Source organism: Centruroides sculpturatus, unplaced genomic scaffold, assembly GCF_000671375.1.
Source record: "Centruroides sculpturatus isolate CEXI.00-Female unplaced genomic scaffold, Cexi_2.0 scaffold31, whole genome shotgun sequence".
In the NCBI taxonomy this organism is placed as follows: Eukaryota; Metazoa; Arthropoda; class Arachnida; order Scorpiones; family Buthidae; genus Centruroides; species Centruroides sculpturatus.
Window position 1 is genome coordinate 1,453,263 of NW_019384496.1, and position 22,238 is coordinate 1,475,500.

Here is a 22,238-nt window from a genome sequence, read left to right on the forward strand (position 1 = left end):
TAACCCCCGTATAACACGGTAGTTACGTTCCAAAAAATTGCCGTGTTATGCGAAAAGGAGGGTTAGGTTCCAAAAATTAAAAAAACATGCTACTATATTTTCATAATTAAGATAAATATCTTCATTAAAATTTTCTTAAGTGATACATATTAATATAAATTAAACAATGTTTTCTTTGTCATCACTAAAAACACTATTAACCGAGAGCGTTTTATTTTTGGCAAGTTATCGTTATCCTCTGAGCATTTTTCTGCATTATTTTCAGATTCATGCTTTACCTTTTACAAAAAAAGTATGTAATTTTAAATTGCTTGCTTCTAGTTAAAAGATCTTTATAAATTTCCTTATATGGTGCTAAGCGCTTATGGAATAAGGGAAAAACATCTGGCAACCTCAAAGTAGAAGCGTCGAGATCTGGCAAAATTGAAATAATTTTCGCGAAGGACCATGTGTATGGAGACGAGAAAAGAAAATTTACATACTGAAGTACTAATAGTTCACGAAAATAATAATTTTTGTGAACTATTAGTACTTATGTATGTAAAAATTTATTACATTTCATGTTGTACGAGGGTTTTACCCATTTCTCGAACAGTGTCAGATTAAATCCGTGCTATAGAAGTGCCGTGTTATACGGGGGTTACCTGTACTGCATAATCAATTTACAATATAACTCGAAGCTTTCATAAACTATTTTTATATAAAAGTTTTATTCTTATAAATTAATTTTTAATAAACCGATATTGTTTTGTGAGAATTTAAGATATTTTAAATTAATTTATTAATAAAATATATTTTGTAGGAGATTCTGAATTTTTATTTAGAAAATCATTTTTTTAGCATTAAAAAATTGATTAAAAAATTATTTTTGGAAAGAATAAAATGCGTAAATTTTATTCTTCCCAAGAACGAAGTAACGAAGACTTTAAAAGATAGATAAGTAATTTTAATACTTTTAAGTAAATTTTTATTTAATTCGTGCAATTTTGGGTCGTATTAAACTAACTTTTTGTCATTTATTAGCAGTGGCGTGCCGTGACATTTGATGATAGGGAAGCTGTGTTTCTGTAAGAAGCCGACTTCCAGGGGCATTCAGTTAATTCTCTAAATGTATTTTTAATAGATTATTTATCTGACGTACTTAATAAATAAACAAGTTCAATATCCTCAATTACCTCTGTTATTAGATTCAATAGATTCCCCATGTCCTCTAAATGCCGATTCTTGCTTTGATAAAAACATATAACATCTATTAATTTAAATATATCTATTAGCCGTATACCTTGATATAATTTTCAATATTTATTTTATATTATTTACTAATGTTAAATTCTATTCCGCTTTGATTTCCAAATTACTTCAAATACGAAAGAATCGACAATTTTTCGTGTCTTTTGCCAGCTAAATCAGTGTTTTTCAACCTTCTTGAATACGCGACCCCTTTACAAGTTAAAAAATTCTGGCGACCCCCCAGGGCTATATTAAAACTATATCAGTGATTTTAAAAACTATGTATTTAATTTTCTTTCTGTTGAGACAAATTATTGTTGATTAAAATGAAAATTTTATAAGAATCGACAATAACTTAACACAGATAAAGTATGAAAGTTCCTTTAATTATAGCATTGGGCACAGGGAGCCGTTTACTTTTTTTTTAGGATCAGGATTTTCAGCTTCTACTTTTTTATTTCTTCCCAGGCCCTTCCCTGGCTGCACCCATGGTTGAGACCTAAATATCGATCAAAACACCAATTGTACTGTAAAATAAACAGGTACAGCCTTCTCGCTGAAATTGTACCTTTTTTTAATGTAGTGTGGGACCTACAAACACTTGTCTTTTCCTTTTACCCGCGACCCCCCATGGGGATCGCGACCCACAGGTTGAAAAACATTGAGCTAAATTGTCAAAGCCATTCTTATTCCACACACTAATTTCATTTGAAAATAATAGGCAAGCCAACAAAACAATTTTTGCATTTTTATGCATCTACAGAGCCATTTTATCGTGAAATGTCGAAGAAAATTGTTTTTTTTTTAAGTGTTTGTATTTAACTTAGGCATTGGCCTTTCTCTTTTAATAATGTTTTTTTTTTTATTATATGATTTTGAGTGAAAACTTTTTAAAAATAAATTTTCAATATCGCAATTACATTCTGAATCGCTAGCCACGATATAAGGGCTAAAATTAAAATTAAAATTATAAAAACTTACTTGGTAAAATAAAATGTGTGGTGGATGTACCGGTACATACCTGGTATAAAATATTCTTCAATTGTATGAATATACTTTTAAAGAAAATAATAATTAAATATAGCTTTGTAAAGAAACGTACATAAAAATAACATAAAATATTGTTTACTCTTTAAATCTTAACCACTTAGTCAAATAGCTCCATACCAGTGGAATCAGAGACGACCTTGGTAGGTGTGCAGTGCGTGCATGCATGCCAAATCCCGAGGGTGCCGATATCGGTTAATGTCAAATGCCTCTTTTGTCGCATCATAGTATACCTCAAATGCGACAGGGTTGTTGTAAATTTTAAACGTTTCTCACCATAGCTGTAAAAATCTAAATATGTTAAACTTAATAGTCATTTGTTTTCTAATTTGTTTTAGGACCAGGTGTTGTCCCCGAAAATTTCCAAAATTTACAACTTTTCGGTCACTCTCGTTGAACTAGAAAAATTTCTGTCTTTATTACATTAATAATATGAAGAAATCAGTCTCTACTGTACTCGACTAGAGATGGTTCGGTTAAGCTTTTGTTTAAGTAAAATTTCGGCTCTTTCGTCAGGGTTTTGTTTATGTCCCCAATTCCCTAATTATTTAACTACTTCTTAAGTAGAAATAAGTCAAAACCAGTTACTTTGTACTCGAATATTTGTAGTCTCGGGAAAAAATGGAAAGACAAATTTTTATGACAACAGATACATAAATCGTAAATTTAAGGAATATAAATTCTAGAGCTTTTTCTGTACCTCGTGCATCTCTCTCATTCATTACATTTAGTTGTAAATGATGCTACCAAAGTAACAGTTAATTTTTTAACATTATACAAGAATTGTACACGTTTTTTTCTGCATCCACTTAAAGATGGGAAATACGAAATCGTAATATCACTGGTTTAACATTGAAATCCGTGAGTAATATAAAATCAGAGAGCGGAATAAAAATACAGTGAAACCTCGGTATACGACCTTAATCCGTTCCTGGTGTTTGGACTTATACCGAATAGGACGTATACCAAACCAACCTTTTCCATAAGAAGTAATGTAAAAATGATTAATCCGTTCTCATGTAAAAAAATGGCTGGCTTTAAACACCTCGCTTTCCTGGCTAGTTTCTGCTTGATTTTTCATGAGATCAGCATGTATCCTTTTAACTTTCTCGCAAATAATTTTTTCCGATACGCTGTTGCCGGCACACTGTTTTTCAGTTATCCAAAGCAAAAGCAATTTCTGGACATGATCGAATGTCTTCGATCTCTTTTTAGAAATTGATTTAACCCCTTTCGCAACGTTAGCAAATTTAATAATGTTTTTATTTTTCACGATTGTCGATGTCGTCGTTCTCGGAATACGGTATGCAACAGTTAAATCTCGAACACGCATGCCACCTTAATATTTCTCAACAATCTCTTTTTTCAGTTCCGTTGCGATTCTATTCATTTTTATTTTTATTTTTCTGTTGCCCTTTTGCAATCCATGATTAATAAAAATAATAAAATGTTACTTAAAAATTAAAATCAGAAGAAATTTAACAAAGTTATAAACCGTAGCACCGCGAACGTCTAGTCTAGTGTAGTATACCGATAGTGCTACTTGTTGATAGATGGCGCATATAATTGAATTAAGTCGTATACCGAGCAAAATTTATTTCGTCCAAACAGGACGTATTCCGAATTGGACGTATTCTAAAGCAGACGTATACCGAGGTTCCACTGTATCAAATATTTTAATGGGTTTTTTTAAAACTCCTGTCAACTATACAGAACTATCATAAAAACATACCAGTAAATTCTTATCGGTTGAGTTAAGTTATAAATCTACTCGTTATTCACGTAATCGGGCGAGGGCGGCTAACATCCCAGAACCGGTCCTGGATAGAATTGGATCCGTTATACGCGTAGCATCCACCAGAGGTCCTAGGCTTCCACCGGCTAAACCGGGTGAGGTTGGTGCTCCGTAAAGCGCATGCGCGAATCTAGCTTTTTGGATGCTGACGATACAGAGCTTCCACTCCGCCCTAATATTCGAATATACAATAGCAATCTTATGTTTTTTTTTTTTTCACGTGTAGTATAGAAATTTGTAATAAGATACATAATGCGGTTATAATAAATTATTGTGCGATTATTTTCGTATAATTAAAATTAATATGTATTTATTTTTTAGGAAATACAAGGGAAGCGGCGCATCCACCGCTTCCAATGACGGCACGCCACTGTATTTTATTAAACCGGAAAAAGTGAATGGTAACCCAGTGTGTATTTCACGTCCACGCCCGATTGTCTGGACTCCTCGCACACAGTCGGCAAGCCTTAAACAGAGGTTCGGCTAAAAATCAAGATTTTATGCATCAATTTATTGTGCCAGATAATAAACTATCAATACGATATTTCCCTGGGTCTTATTACGTAGAATCGTCGCGTTAATATAAACCTCTCTATATTTTTCCAGAAACTCGAAAACGCTTAACGGAATGGTTGATCCATTCTCTCCAGGATTTAACAATTTTTTAAATTTGCGATATAAAAATTTCTGGAGTTTCTTGGCCCATTCAGATTTGATACTGGGTCCCATTTAAGGTGGCAGCCTACAATATTTGTCCGTCCCCCTCACTAATTTAGTGAGGGGACATATAAAAATGTGAGGCCCTAAGCTGTAACTTATTTAAGCTATGTGTAAATCTGGCCATAGCAAATTAGTATTTGATCAAATATATAATGCTTATTGTTTAATACAAATTATGAAGAGATCATTAAAACAAATATGGTACAAAATTTTATATTTGATCAAATTACTTTAAAAATTCTAAAATCCTATATTTATAAATAATTACTATAATTTTCAGAAAATAATCAATATAATTTTAAGTGTAAATATATGTTTTGATAACAGTATTTCAAAATTACAAGTAAACGCTAAAACTATAATTCTGAATTTAATTATAAAAATAATTGCATTAATATAGAATTACATGCATATTTTACTGGTTAAATAATATATATATATATATTTTATACAAAAGTCAATATTTAGGTTACTACAGATTTACAATGCATATTTTAAAAATTGATAAATAGTAAGTTGTCCTATCTGAGTTACAAATCATCATTTATCTTTCAATCAGATCTTAAAAATGGAATCATCATCAGGTACTATAACTGTTGGAAACTTTCAAAATACATTTCCAAGTAAATATAATCTTTCTTTCCTGAATGAATTTATCAAACAACAAGATATAAAACCATTAGCTAACATTAAACTCAAGCAAATTCATAGTATGCTTGAATTTACATTTATTTATTTATTTTTTAAACTCGGAGATGAATTACTCTACTTTGGGATGCAGTTGTCTTGGACGGATGAGAACCAAAGCTTCTTTACAATGTAAAAATTATCACCATCAAAAGTTTCTTCAAGTGAAATTTCTAAAACTTTATCCATAAAAATAATTTTTCGTACATATAGAATTTTTTAAATAGCATCTTTGGCTAAAATCACAAACCCATTTAAATGAGCTGCACAAGTATCATATTCATGAGTTTATATTGTAATTTGTATTAACACTATAATCTAATAATTATAATAGATTAACTATTATGAATCATTGTCAATATTGTACTACAGTTTTTTAAATTAGATAAATTCAATTGCTGTTATAAGAGACAAAGACAAAACATATTAAAAAGTTGTACTATTGTATAAATTGATAACAATATATTTATATAACTATTACAATAATGTTTATAAATAATTATTAAGTATATATTTGATTTTAAAAGGACAACATATATATGTATAATTGGAATAATTTTTCTAATATAAAAAAACAGTATAATTTATAAATATTTTAACTGTTTTGTTTGAACACTTACAGTTTAAAAACTGAAAAATTAAAAAAGCTTATTCCTATGTCCATAAACATTTTATACAATAACAACAATAACAAGACAAGAACGAACAGAAAAACTAATTTACAAATGAATGAACAGTTAGATTTTGAAGAAGAAAAAAAAAATTATAAAAAAATTTTAACCTTATTTCCACTTAGAGTTTAAACAATTAAAACAAAACAAGAAACATGAAATCTAATTTACAAATGAATTTTTTAACAGTTATTTTTGTATAAAGCCAAACCATTATTAGTACAATACAAAATGCCCACATAACAAACCATGTTTCAAGCAATTCTTAAGAATTCTAAGAAGGACCATCTTCTAATTTCCTCCAAACCACCTAAAAATTTTCAAATCAAATTATCATATAATATTAGCAAATGATAAAATTATTTATATTTCATTTTAAGCCTAAATGCTCACGTTGCACATTTCTCGAACTAATGCCTTTTCGCCTTCTGCCAATTCTTCTGAATCAATATCACTAGTATTAGTATGATCCAGATGTTCATGTAATTCTAATACCTATGAAAAAATAATAAACATATAAAAATATTATTAATAAAATAAAATAAATGAAATCTATCTAAAATTTTTATTCAAAATTTAAGAGAGATTCAACAATTATGGTACAACTTGAAAAATAAATCTATGTAAAATAATAGTTAATGCAAGATATAATTTACAGATTTAAATACAAACTAATTTATTTTTGAAACATTGCACTAAAATAAATAACTGAACACTGTACATTATCATCATTGACTTCAGACATATTGTATGTCTGAAGTCAATGTCTGATGATAATACCCTATTCACACTGTATATTTTAAGCCAGCTTAAATGACTAAGGTATGAAATATGAACAGAACTGACTTAACGTTAAACAGGTTTAACTACTAACAACTGGGTCAGCTTAAATCACTTTCTCAAAGAAGCTTAAGTTGCTTCAAGCTTTCCTCGAGGTCCGCCACAAGTTCAAAAATAATGGCAGAAGCAGATGTATAAATGTTTGAACAAACGAGACTCTTCTCTGATAGCATGTATATGCTGCTTCAGTATAACAAGTTTGAATAATAATAATAATAACACTGGCACACTTATTTAATTTTAGTTTTTGGTTGCTATGCCTTGACTGTGGTCTGGCATAGTACACAGCCACCGGTGTGAACCGAGTATAACCCACTATAATAATAATAATATAAATTTCTGTCAAGAATCCATTCTTATCACAGTTCTGTCACTAAAGTGATATAAACATTGAGAGAATCGTGCTGCCAATGACAACGACATCACTGATAATAAATGTTAATAATTCCTAACTAACGTCTTATCGTTTTAAATAAGTTATTTATATTTTAAATTTCTAAATATAAATTAATTTATCATGATTTATCAAAAATAAACAAAACTTTGATTTTATTTAAAATGTAATATTGAGTACACCCGCTTGAGGGCTAAGCGAATAATTCACTTTAATTACTTAGTGTGAACAAGTAGTTAATCTTGTTTTCGGCAATGCAACTTAACTTAATTCTACTTAAACCTTAATCCCACTTAAAATGTACAGTGTGAATAGGGTATAATGTACAGTACAGTGTTCAGTTATGATAATCTTCATTATGATAAGACTTTTTTAATATATAAGAATCAGTCATAAAGTAATGAACTGAATGCCCCTAAACAGAATGCACAACACAAAATAGTCTCATGGTAAAGAAAGCAGATATTCCTATTTATATTTACATTAGCTTAAGCATTTGTTACATGGCCAACATTTCAAATCAAATGATGAGATAAAAGCAGCTCTGAGATAATGATTCCAAGAACTCCACAGGAGTTTTACAACCATACCACTTATCTTGTTTCACAGTGGCATAAATGATAGACTGTATTTGACACCTTAACAATAATTAGTAGAAACATAATCCTTCTGATGTCTGGCTTGTTACTTTTTGACTGACCCTTATAATTCTGTACTTAAATCTTTTAATGTGGGTTCATGATTATAGTACGAAAGATATACAAATTTTTGCACCATATAAATAAAAGACTAAACATATGTCATTATTTTTAATATAGGAATTGTAAAGAATCATTAATAATCATTAATTAAATTTGTTTGATAACAATTTTAACATATTAAAATCTAAATTAAAGCAATATAACTTTAATAATAAAGTTGAAGAGCTGCCACAAACTACAAGAAGTGGGAGCTAGTTTACACTTGGTTGCACTCCAAAGCCCTGCCTTTTTTCCCCATGAGGCTATGAGCCATTTTTGCTAGGTAAGCTATGCGGGCATAAAACAGCTGCAAACTACACAACATTTGCTCACACAAAAGTGCTGCATTGTGGGAGATTAGCGACTAGTGTTGCCACCAGGCTGGATATTAAATTCATGGTCTGGATTAATTACAAGTGATGTTGATTCCGTGTTCAGAAGCTAAAAGCTCTCCTAAATGTGTTAGTGTGGAATCCCTCTTGTTCTTTTTATAGTAGTTCACATGACTCGGATTCCACAGATGTGATGGATTGTCTATAGAACAAAGATTTTATTATAACCTATACTTGTAATCAGTCAGTTTTCATTCTGAACTTGGAAACAGCATGGAAAAAACATGCCTACTAGTTACACCTAACTAGTTGGGCTTAACCTGTCCTACGTTGATCCCGAAAATATTTGTGTTGACCTCATTGACCTACGTGGGTGATCCCAAATATTTCCGTGTTTACATTGGTACGTTTTTGATACTAGATGTTGCTTCACGTCACAATTTTTATATTAAAACGAACTTTTAACATAAAATTTTTTTCGTTTTTATATTATTCATTATATATATTTTGTTTGTGAAACATAAAAAAATAACTTTTTACGATACAATAAACACCATTATTATTTTAAAAAAAAATTAGGCTTAACATCAACGAAAATTCAACATGGCGTCACAGGCAACAAATAAAAATTTCAACATCGAACAGGTTAACTAGCCGAAAATATATTTATGTACAATGTTTATACTATTTTCTTTTCAATACTGAATGTATTGTATTAATCATGTAATTTACTTACATCGATAAAATTCTATTATTTCTTTTTTGATGCTTGACAACACCTTCATGCATTCATCCATTTTCCCGCTCTCTCTTCCTAGTGCAAGTGCTCTATCTGTTGAATTCTGTCAACAGCGAGCGTATGCTCGCATTGCTGCGCTAGCAAAGGAAAAACCGCATAGCCATGAAGAAAGGGAAGGAGCCTTTGACATCATCGGATGTGTTATCGCATGTTTGCTAGTGTTTTGCTCTCGCTAGTTTGCAGCGGCTCTAAAGTGTAATGTGATAAGACAATACACTTACTTTCATTGCATGCACAACTGCCTCTGGTTTGCTAATTCCAACTGTGTCATTTTCTCCCTATAACAAAACCAAAAACATATATACTTCAAAATTTTATCTAATTTATGTAAAATATAATGGCAACACTCAATATAAAAATTAAAAATATATAATTATAAAACTGAATCAGTTTAAAAATTAAAATAATTACCACTGATGAATTGGAAGGTTGTCTATTAGACATATTCCAATGAACAAATCCATTAACGTTTCCTTGAGAATCTTTTGTTTCTGTTTTCTCTTCATTCATTTTCTGAGAAATTAAATATAAATAATGAGTTATTAAAACAACTTTTATTAATTTTCTAAATCTAAGGTTCTTTTCAAAATATTATTACAAAACAGCAATCCCAACCACTATTCCATGGGACACTAGTGTTCAGCACAAATTTCAGAATGCATGATTACTAGAAAACTATGGATACATGCATTTTTGTTAAATTTTGTAATGTTAGATAATGTAATTTATTATAATATAGTCTAAATTTTAAAAAAGTTTAAATCATTAGTAACAATATAATGTCCTCAATCCCAAACTTATATCTAATTTATTAGATAACTCAAAAATTAACAAAGTGAACTTATAAAAAATGAAATTTAATGTTCATAAAAAATACAACAGTTAGTTTATAATTAGCAAGTTTTCATTTTAAAGTTTAATTAATATGAATATTAATAACTTATAATTAATAAACTAATAACTAATATGATTATTATTGAAACTGATACAGTATTTTTGCAGAATGACAAGCATTCCTGTCTATTCAAGGGTGACCATGAAATCAGATTTTTCCATATGGTAAAAACTGGAATGTCAGTTTATCCCAGAGAATGCAGGATTGCTGCTTTAAGTGAAGTTATACATACTTCTCCAAAGGGTGCATTAAAAAAATTATGAGTTTTTATTCTAAAGCTGTGAAACTGTCAGGATTACATCAAAAACTATGATTATATGTTTAATTTCTTTATTTTGTCTTCTTTCTAACCATGTAAAATAATCGTGGAATTCTGAAAGTGCTTTTCTTATGTGTACTTTATTGTTATTTGATTCAAAATAACAAAAATAAACATATTAAATTTAAAAAACTCCTGTAAATTATCTCAGCTTACACTGATTAACATCTGCTTTTATACATAGTAGTAGTAATTGTTAGTGTGGATTACACTGACCATCTACCACTTAAAAATAACACCTTCCTCTCAAATTTCACACAGAGATTGTTAATCCATTTCACAGTTTTAGAATAAAAACACATAATGTTTTTAATGTGCCCTCTAGAGAAGGATGTACAGTACAACTTCAATAAGTCCACCAATAAGTCATTAATTGTTTTATTGTCTTGTAAACAAAAACTCTCTTCCTGATTTTAAGTCATTCAAATTACAATGTTATTATTTTATGGTACTCAGAAGAATGTTTTCTTTAATGTTTAATTAACAACTAGTTTTGTTAGATCTGATTAATTTTATATTTTAGTCAGTTTAACTGGCATGCTGGTCTCCCCCGTTTCTATGTGGCATGCTGGACATTTTGAGAAAATATGATACAACTTGTACAGTACACATATGAATGCATGAAAAAATTTAGAGTAGGTGCATTTTCTTTATTGTAAATTTTTGAATTTCTTAAATTTATTTTTCTTTTTATATATAATTAACAAATTTCCAGTAAAAAATAATTTTGCAAGATTGATTACAACTATTAAAAAATAAATCCAGCAATGAGTTGCATAATGCTCCCAGCAAGAGCTAAATTGTGTATAGTGCTGTTATGATATTACATTTTAAAAAATTTTTATATTATTATAAAATGACAAAAAGCTTAATATTAGTGTTGCAACAAATAGTATATTTGGCCATACTATTCGGCTTGATTAACGCATGTACGAAAATTGGCACGCAAAACGCATTATGGCAAGGATCCTGCTCTCTATTGGCCCGCTGTCACTACGCTTTGCCAATCGCGTTAATTCTTGACAGTTGAAGCGGACAGACACGAACATCATGGCAGTATGTGATAAGTGATGATATCAAATGTGGATAACAATGAAATGACCTACATGTGTAAATAACGGAAAAAGAAGAGAGAAGGACCGCGAAGTGAAAATGTGAAGATAAATATGAAATTGTATTGATAACATAATGGAACAAGTTGAGGCAGCTTATTTATAGTATGCCAAACAATTGTTGTCATAGACTTCGGAAAGCTAAATGCTTATAATGAAAGTCACTTAGCGTGCATGGGCGAAAGCCTGGGGCCATTCAGGATACCAAGCTGTCTCGAATATGTGAAATCATAACAGTGACTTATACCAACGTCCTATCTGTCTCTTTTCTCCATTATCACCAGGCTATGAGTCACGTAATTGTAAAATGGAAAAACTATGATGGAAAAGTGATGAATCGAATGTATCATGAGCGCGTATTATGATGTATGCATAGGCATACGTGGACTAGAGCAATAGAGGAAACAGAAAGGGAAGAGCAAAGATGAGCGCTTAAAAAGGATAGGCAGGGTCAGACCCTCAGATGTGCGATGATTTTCGAACGAATAGGTGTGTATGTGTGCTGATCTTTGTAATTATAAATTGTGAATACGTGTGACTAATATTATTTTCTTTTTTATTTTGTGCATGTTATAAGTTATAAATAAATATAAACAAACAACACTAACCCAATAACATTAAACGTAAATACCAAAATGATTAATTTACTGTGTTTTTGTTATTTCTTATTCCTGCTTTTAGGTATTCGGTATTCGGCCGAATAGTGAAAAATAGGCCGAATACCGAATAGTAACCGAATATTCATTACATCACTACTTAATATTGAAGGTAGAGATAAGTTTTATAAAAAAAATATTGTAAATGCTAAAAATGAGTAAAATCTTCATTAAGTCCAACTCCACTCACACATGACCCCCTCCATATCCCCATCCCTTTGACCTTCAACCACCAAAATTTAATAGCATCAATCTCCTAATACACAAACCTTCCTGCAAAATTTCAGAAATTTTTGACAAAGGCACAGGAATTATTAATTTTAACAATAAATTAATATGCTGAATTCAAACTATCATATATATGCTTTTTATGCATAATACATAATTTTATGTAACTTAGTATAGTTTAGTTGTGAGGAATTGAGCCCAAATGTTATTTTATTTTCTGGGTTGTTATATTTTGTTTGATTTTTACTTATTTTGGAGAATTTGTTTTGTTAAAAGGGCAAAAAACCCACACCCTCCATTCAAAATTGACAGCTGCCCCATGCATGTTGTTGCCTGCAAGTCCCAGTCAAAAAGGCATCTACAATTTGGTGAATTATCAGGTCAGTCCATAAGTTCATGCGTATTTTATGATCTTGAGAAAAATCTTGTTTTGCTGTTAAAAATGCCAGTCTAATGTGATAATTTTTACACTGAAGTGTTAAATTGGATCTCATTCATATAATACTGTTCAGAATTGGGAACATTTCAGTTGTTTATTTTCGTTAAAATGGAAGTAACAGATGAATATAAGAGACATGTTTTATACTTTTTATTTTTAAGTGATGAGAATGCTACAAATGCAGCCAAAAAATCAAATACTGCTTATAATCAAACTGTAACAAGTGTAAGGACTGCGCAGAAGTGGTTTGAAAGATTTAGAAATAATGATTTCAGTGTGGAGGATAAGGCTCATACTGGAAGACCCGTTGACTTTGATGATGATGCTCTCTCTGCACTAGTTGAAGCAGAACCATCTTTAACAGTTGATGAAATTGCGGAATGTTTAAATTCATCCCATGGAACTGTTCATAGATATCTACAACAAATCGGAAAAGTTTCAAAGCTAGGAAAATGGATACCACATGAACTGTCAATAGCTAACTGACAACAACATCAACTGCAGATAACAACATCAATTTTTGTCAGATAATGTCTTTTGCTTTTGTTGTTTGAAATAATTAATAATTTTGTTCAGAACTAAGTAAATTTTTCCTACATTGATTATTGTATCACTGTATGTATTAAAAAAAATTTTTCAATAAGCTGAAAGGAAACATAGATAAATAACATTGCTTAAGAATGATAAATATATTTCATATGTAATTTTATACTAATACAAAGGGCAAAGCTCATGATCACTTTCAGAACTTGATGGCACTTAATCATGGCATCTAATTTATCTAAGAAGGCATCAAAGGTCAAACCTTGACACCTTGTAGTACATAAAATATTTTGCTGTTTTAAAACTTCAGATTATTCTGGTAACATATTTGATGTTCCATTTGACTATACTACTTGAGTTTTTTGTAAGAAATTTGCATCTATTCAAACATTTTATATCCTTGAGTGAGAGAGTGAGTGAAGAAGTGCAATGTACCTTTACTTTATATAAATATAAGAAAATGTGTAAAACTTACCAATATACAGTAATATTAATGTTGAATGCATATTGAAAAGATTAGTGATGATGATAATAATAATAATATGCACAACATACCAACTATGTACTGTGCTGATATAAACGTACATGACATCTGCTATGCTGTTAACAGAACACATAACTGGAAGACACCTGGTGTAGACAACATTCACAATTTCTAGTACAAAAAGTTTACATCACTGCACCAGGAACTAGTTAAACATCTAACACAAATCATCATTAACCCACAAGACATGCCAAAATTTCTTACTCAAGGCATCACCTACATGAAACCTAACAACAATAAAACCACAGACTCCCACACAATACAGACCAATTACATGTTTTCCAACACTCTACAAATTATTGACATCCTGTATCACAAACAAAATATACAAACATGTTGAAGAACACAACATTCTTACAGAACAACAAAAAGGTTGCCGTAGAAATCACAGAGAATGCAAAGAACAGTTACTCATAGATTCAGTCATTCTATGGCAAGCACACAAACAACACAGAAACATACACATGGCATATATAGACTACAGAAAAGCATTCGACAGCGTTCCACACAGTTGGATGCTACATATTCTACACATGAACAAAATACATCCATCACTCATTGCATTCTTCCAAAACACTATGCAGCACTGGAGAACAACACTACATCTCAGGGTTAGTAACACTTCCATACAAACAAATGAAATATTCATTAGGCGAGGAATTTTTCAAGGAGATTCCTTGAGTCCTCTCTGGTTCTGCCTAACCCTGAACCCATTATCCAACATATCAAACAACATGCAATATGGCTACAATATCAGACATGAAAAAACAACACAGTTTACACTATCACATCTCATGTACATGGATGACATAAAACTTTATGCATCCACACAAAACCAACATCAACTCCTACAAATCACACATTCATACACTAAGGACATACAAATGGAGTTTGGCCTAGACAAATGCAAAACACTTCACACAGAAAAAGGAATCATGAAGAAAGATTTTGCACTTGGAAATGGAGATGTTATTGAATCCATGGAAGAGGGTGAGTTCTACAAGTATTTAGGATTCCAACAGGCCAAACTAACATTACACACACAAATAAAGCAAAGATTAATTAAAGAATACCAAAGTAGGTTAAATGCCATTCTCAAAACACAGCTAAATGCAAAACACACAGTTAAAGCAATAAACACATATGTCGTCCCAGTACTCACATACTCCTTTGGAGTTATACATTGGACTCGCACAGATCTCAAGCAACTCCAAAGGAAAACAAGAACAACACTTACTAAGCATAAACAACATCATCCTAAATCTGCCACAGAAAGATTAACCCTTCCACGTAAAGATGGTGGATGTAGCATGGTTGACATAGTTAACCTTCACTACAAACAAATAAAGTCACTGCGAGAGTTTTTCTACAAGAAACAAGAAACATCACAGTTACATAATGCAATAACTCTAGCAAACTCAAATAACACACCATTAAACTTACACTCACATCATACAGACATGACACAACATATAAAAAGCATAGACACCATCAATCAATCGTGGGCTTGAAAGGCACTCCACGGCAGCCATCCTTGTGACCTGGCCCAGGAGTTTGTTGACAAAACTGCATCAAATAGCTGGTTAGATCGGGAATGCCTCTTTGGGGACAGAAGGATTCATGATTGCCATACAGGACCAGGTCATAAATACTAAAAACTACAGAAAACACATACTCAAAGATACAACACTCACAGATGTCACATCATGCCAGAAATTATACAACACATCACTTCTGGTTGCAAGCTCTTGGCACAGACAGATTACTTACATGGACACAATCAAGTAGCAAATATAATACACCAAGAGCTTGCAAAGAAACACAAATTGGCNTGCCTGACAGTCTCGCGAATACTAAAAAATTCTTTCTGTCAGGAAAATAAAAGGCTGGAATTACAAGGGAGAGTTTCAAAGTTCATAGGAATACTATCCAATTAGTATATACCGGGCTAAGCATCGATGTTGATGTCTCCTGCACACCGAAAAGTTTTGAATTGTTGCCTGAAGACAAGGGAAGATCAATCAGTATTCATTATTTTAGTTCGCTTCTTCTTGTGTTTGTTCTGTGAGGTGTTCGTTGTCCAAACATAAAAATCTTTCCCGCAAGTGTTCGTTATCGGATTATTTCGTAGTCTGAACTGTTCATTAACCGATCACCCACTGTATATAAAATATTATGATATCTTTATCAGAAAGAAAATGATGTACAAATGAAACTCCATAATATATATATATAGTAAGAATTTATAAAACTAACTCTGCTCTATTTCTACATCCCTCCCATTCTGAAGTTAAATGGCATAAAATTGACTCTACAAAATATAGTCTCTCTTAGTGAGAGGATTAGTCATAGGATTTTGGTTAATAAATATGAAACAATCATAATGAAAAGAAAGTCTACACATTTGTAACATAAGATAACAAACAGCAAAAGAATTCATAAACAATATTCCTTTGACAAAATAAGTATATTGCAGAAAATATTCCAAAATATAATTCTTAACATTATAAAATTAAGAAGAGTTGTAGCAAGCAGTATCTACCTGTAACTGGTGGCATTTGAGTCTTGAATAGGTGAAAATTATTTTGGAATTTATAGCTATTAATAATGTACATGAGTTAGTTATATTTATTCAGCCACTAAGACTTCATTCAAAGAAATAAAAATGTTCAGAAAAGTATTAATGAGTTTTATAATAAAAACAACATAAAAGAAAAATATTAAATAATTCATTATTGTAATATTGAGTTTTTTTTAATAAAATCTATTAATTCTGCCATCTTGTGAAATATTGTTATATTATTTAAATTCCAATCATAAATCTTATTGATATGGTCTCTTGAGTTTGTTGTTTTTAAGATCAATATAAACATAATTATTCTTGCATAAAAATCAAATAATATTTACATAAAGACGACTTGAACCAGGATTATCTTCATTTTGAAGTTTTAAAAAACGGCTATTATTATGGCTATAAAGCAAAGTAGATACAGTATTGTGAAAAATTTTTTAATCATGGTTTTATTGTGAAAACACCATAGCCTAAAATAAAAGGTCTGCATTTTGATTAGTTTTTTACTTTGTGTGAATTTTTTAATATTCTATTGATATAATTGTTGTTTTAATGAAAATTACACTATATCTTCAAGCCAATTTGCTGCTACTTCTGAGGACTGTGAAAAGATAAAATAAATAAACTCAAAAAAATTATATATATTTTTTATATAAGTCTTTTAAAACTTCAAAATAATTATTCTTTTAATCTTTTTTCTTATTTTTATATTTTTAAACTATACAATACTATTTACAAATAAATATTGGTAATTTATACTTGATGAATTTAAATTTTCCAAAAATTTTGTGAGGCAACTGGAAGATTTTGAATGAAGTATACTAACAACCAAATTATCCATATTCCAGAGTATATGTGAGACATTAAATTAAAACACTTTATAAAATACATTAAAATACTTAGCAATGTTTTAATTTGATATACTTTAAAATAAACATATAAATTAACTTTTTTATCATCATCATATACAAACAAGCAATCTAATCAAGTCACTATAAAATTAACTTATTTGACAACTTGATTAGATATAATAATAAATAAATAAATTTTAAGATACATTTTCTATTAAATGATTTTCTTAAAAATATAATAATGTCAAAATTGTGATTTTAAAGAATTCATATAATTTGGTCACATAATACTTTAAAACTATTGAAAATGATCATTTGAATTAATTGTCTATTTTTTCTTGTTTTATCTTATATTTTGTGACATTTTTTCACTGGAAAATATCTGAAATTTTCTATATGTTATATTTAAACATATTAATAATAATAATAATAAAAAAATATAGAACATTTAGCTTTATTAGTTTCAAAATATAAATGAATCATATATGTAATATATCATAATTCTATAAGGTCAAACATTCTTGCAAATCAGTTGTTTATCATATATCATTATTGACATCACTAGCATAAGTTGTTCAAATATAGCAAAAATATTTCATTTATATGTCTAAATTAATTATGGGGTTTCATTTGTACATCATTTCCTTTCTAATACAAGATAACAGATATCACAATATTTTATATATATATATATATATAATATAATATTTTATATATACAGTGGGTGATCAGTTAATGAACATAATCCATTCCAAGACTTTGTTTCCTATCTGATTACTGATTTACCATATCTTTCTATGGGAATTTGATTAATCCATTCTGGATTCCCCTAAAAATAAAAAATTATATACTTTCTTACTATGTTTATTTATATGTAAATAAAAATACATATATACACAGTCTTGCATTTTTATCAGTCATGTTTTTCTGTTTGTGGGGTGTTAAAGTATCTGACCAATGTCAATTGCTTTTCTCTCTTCTTCAGGATTTTTCGGAAGTAATTAATAGCATTGTTGTCATAAAGATCCCTAAACCTATTAACCTCAACCTGGTTTGCATGCCATTCTAAGACTGTTGTTCTGACATCCTCTCCACTTCTTCAAAAGATTTTTAATAGCAGATATTGGCATTAATCCTCTTTTTCAGAAGAAAACACATCTCGCTGAGTTTCTTGGTATTCTACATTCAACAGTTCTTGTGTCTTCTATTGTAACATCAGTTTCAGGTTCCATTATGAGCTCTTCAATGTTCTTTATTTCTCAGATTTGATTTTTGTTACTCCTTTAGCTGCTTGATTATACTGTAATCCTTCTTAGATAAGATTGAATTGTGACCTACTGTATACCTGTTCAAGCCATACTGCCCAGCAACATCAGACATAATCTGTCCATTCTCTACCTATTATATCTATTATACTCTCACCTTTCGAAAATAAAAACAGACGCAAAACTTAATGAGTGCCTGCCTGACAGTCTCGCGAATACTAAAAAATTCTTTCTGTCAGGAAAATAAAAGGCTGGAATTACAAGGGAGAGTTTCAAAGTTCATAGGAATACTATCCAATTAGTATATACCGGGCTAAGCATCGATGTTGATGTCTCCTGCACACCGAAAAGTTTTGAATTGTTGCCTGAAGACAAGGGAAGATCAATCAGTATTCATTATTTTAGTTCGCTTCTTCTTGTGTTTGTTCTGTGAGGTGTTCGTTGTCCAAACATAAAAATCTTTCCCGCAAGTGTTCGTTATCGGATTTGTTCGTAGTCTGAACTGTTCATTAACCGATCACCCACTGTATATAAAATATTATGATATCTTTATCAGAAAGAAAATGATGTACAAATGAAACTCCATAATATATATATATAGTAAGAATTTATAAAACTAACTCTGCTCTATTTCTACATCCCTCCCATTCTGAAGTTAAATGGCATAAAATTGACTCTACAAAATATAGTCTCTCTTAGTGAGAGGATTAGTCATAGGATTTTGGTTAATAAATATGAAACAATCATAATGAAAAGAAAGTCTACACATTTGTAACATAAGATAACAAACAGCAAAAGAATTCATAAACAATATTCCTTTGACAAAATAAGTATATTGCAGAAAATATTCCAAAATATAATTCTTAACATTATAAAATTAAGAAGAGTTGTAGCAAGCAGTATCTACCTGTAACTGGTGGCATTTGAGTCTTGAATAGGTGAAAATTATTTTGGAATTTATAGCTATTAATAATGTACATGAGTTAGTTATATTTATTCAGCCACTAAGACTTCATTCAAAGAAATAAAAATGTTCAGAAAAGTATTAATGAGTTTTATAATAAAAACAACATAAAAGAAAAATATTAAATAATTCATTATTGTAATATTGAGTTTTTTTTAATAAAATCTATTAATTCTGCCATCTTGTGAAATATTGTTATATTATTTAAATTCCAATCATAAATCTTATTGATATGGTCTCTTGAGTTTGTTGTTTTTAAGATCAATATAAACATAATTATTCTTGCATAAAAATCAAATAATATTTACATAAAGACGACTTGAACCAGGATTATCTTCATTTTGAAGTTTTAAAAAACGGCTATTATTATGGCTATAAAGCAAAGTAGATACAGTATTGTGAAAAATTTTTTAATCATGGTTTTATTGTGAAAACACCATAGCCTAAAATAAAAGGTCTGCATTTTGATTAGTTTTTTACTTTGTGTGAATTTTTTAATATTCTATTGATATAATTGTTGTTTTAATGAAAATTACACTATATCTTCAAGCCAATTTGCTGCTACTTCTGAGGACTGTGAAAAGATAAAATAAATAAACTCAAAAAAATTATATATATTTTTTATATAAGTCTTTTAAAACTTCAAAATAATTATTCTTTTAATCTTTTTTCTTATTTTTATATTTTTAAACTATACAATACTATTTACAAATAAATATTGGTAATTTATACTTGATGAATTTAAANCTCTCACCTCCTCCACTCGACCTGACAAAAGAGTCCCAACTTTCCGGGATAGAAAAAGCATTTTCCAAGCCATCCACTGACCGGTGGGCAGTTCTCACCGAACTGTTGCCTATCAAAAAGAGGTACGACCTCGTCCTACTTCAGGCTACCCACAAAATTTTCCAAACTTTATAAAATATTAATAAACTGGGAAAAAGTTTCAGAAATCAGAAATTGTTTTGTGATGTGATCAATATTATTAAAATGAAAAATGATAAATAATACCATTTGAATTAATTAATATTAAGTTATTTATCATTTTTAATTCTTTGTTATCATTTTTTTCCATCAGTTCATTAACATCTTCTCTCAAATTGAAAGTGTAAATTGCAAGAGATAGAAAGTTAAAATATTTCAAAAATTTTTTATCAGCATTAGATTATTAAGAGTATTAAATTTTTCTCTCAAACTTATAATACTGCATAATTAATACAGCAGTTTTAAAATCTAAAAGTATTTTAAAATTGAAAAATAACAATTGATATTGTTGTATGCTTATATATTTTGTGTGCTATAGTTTTAGGGAAAATTTTGGGATCCTGAAAATATTCAGCGCTCCCTTTTTTCCTGACTTTTTGACAATTTTTAACAAATTCCCTGACTTTCCATGACTTTTTTGGAACATTAATGTAAATCTCTGACTTTCCCTGATTTTTCCTGACTTTCCAGGTGCATAGGAACCTTGCATATATGCACAAGCGAAAGATTCTTTGCATTTTGCAAATAATTTTTGTGAACCGTGTATTCGCATTTTTAACCGGATGCATTTTTACCCTCTTATATTTACTCTCTTGTAAAAACATGAGTATTTTATCTGGGTCATTTCAATCATTCTTGTATATTGTCAGGAGTAAAGATGAATAGCAGTAGGAAAAGCAAAGCTTTTCAATTGAATTCCAGATTGAAATTCCAAAATCACTTGGGAGCCCGATATAAGTTTTGATCCATTCCTACGTGAAAACACAATTATTCAGAAATCAGAATTCAGAGAAACTCATAAGTGTAATCGATGGAGAGTGGATTTGACTGTTAAGAATTGGCAAAAAAAATAAAAAATGGTTTCCGATTGTCCAGCTTTACATAAATAAATTATGTTGTTGATTTTACAAGATTTTTCCTTAAAGTTTAAAATGCCAGTAATTTTTGCGAGACAATGTATTTATGTTTATTAATGCATTTATGTTTATTTGATATTTTACTTGTGATTAAATGAAATAAAATTAGAACTGTATTAACAAATCTAATTTTTTTATTTTGATTTTTAATTAATTAAGTCACACCTTGTCCTATATGTGAGGTCGTCTTATATGCAAGTAAATATGGTATATATCAGGTTGTAAAGGTGAAATGTAGACATTTTGGTTATTTTCTAGAAATGATGGAAAAAAATGTTCTAGAACATTTGCTATGGGTATGTAAGTAGAGTAACCAAAGGGTGTTTTATTATATATTTCATTGAAAATAGATTCATCAGCAATATCTGACAATATGAAACTTTCAAAAGAACACATTTGTGTGCTATTGCTCTATCACTTCAAAAGTGGCACAATACAATGAAGATGCATGATCTCATCTGCAAGGCATTTGGGGAGGACACAGTCAACAGACAGACCTGCTACAATTGGTTCAAAAAATTCAGAATGGATATTTTCTAGATTCAAGATGAACACCATCCAGGCAGTAATTTCACCATTAATGATGACATTCTTGCAACTGATAGATCCATAAAAAATTAGCACAACTTGAGTGTTCTCAAACACTCCAAAAATTGAAAAGCCTGATATCATCACAACAACATGTCAGCACATA

General features: G+C 29.9%; 2 protein-coding genes across 2 annotated transcripts in view; both read right to left on the reverse strand.

The window, feature by feature from the left end:
• Positions 1-5,733, reverse strand: part of LOC111621926 (calpain-D-like) — an 83,742-nt gene extending 78,009 nt beyond the window's left edge. The window contains exons 1-2 of the mRNA XM_023364177.1: positions 5,730-5,733; positions 2,212-2,225 (exon numbers count right to left, since the gene is read on the reverse strand). Coding sequence (XP_023219945.1) covers positions 2,212-2,225; positions 5,730-5,733 — 18 coding nt within the window. The remainder of the gene's footprint in view (positions 1-2,211; positions 2,226-5,729) is intronic.
• Positions 5,734-6,244: 511 nt separating this feature from the next.
• LOC111621927 (coiled-coil domain-containing protein 85C-like) overlaps positions 6,245-22,238 on the reverse strand; it is a 34,792-nt gene continuing 18,798 nt past the window's right edge. Inside the window, exons 4-8 of the mRNA XM_023364178.1 lie at positions 19,587-19,642; positions 9,667-9,834; positions 9,477-9,533; positions 6,544-6,645; positions 6,245-6,460 (exon numbers count right to left, since the gene is read on the reverse strand). Of these exons, the coding sequence (XP_023219946.1) occupies positions 6,425-6,460; positions 6,544-6,645; positions 9,477-9,533; positions 9,667-9,834; positions 19,587-19,642 (419 nt within the window). The 3' untranslated portion in view covers positions 6,245-6,424. The remainder of the gene's footprint in view (positions 6,461-6,543; positions 6,646-9,476; positions 9,534-9,666; positions 9,835-19,586; positions 19,643-22,238) is intronic.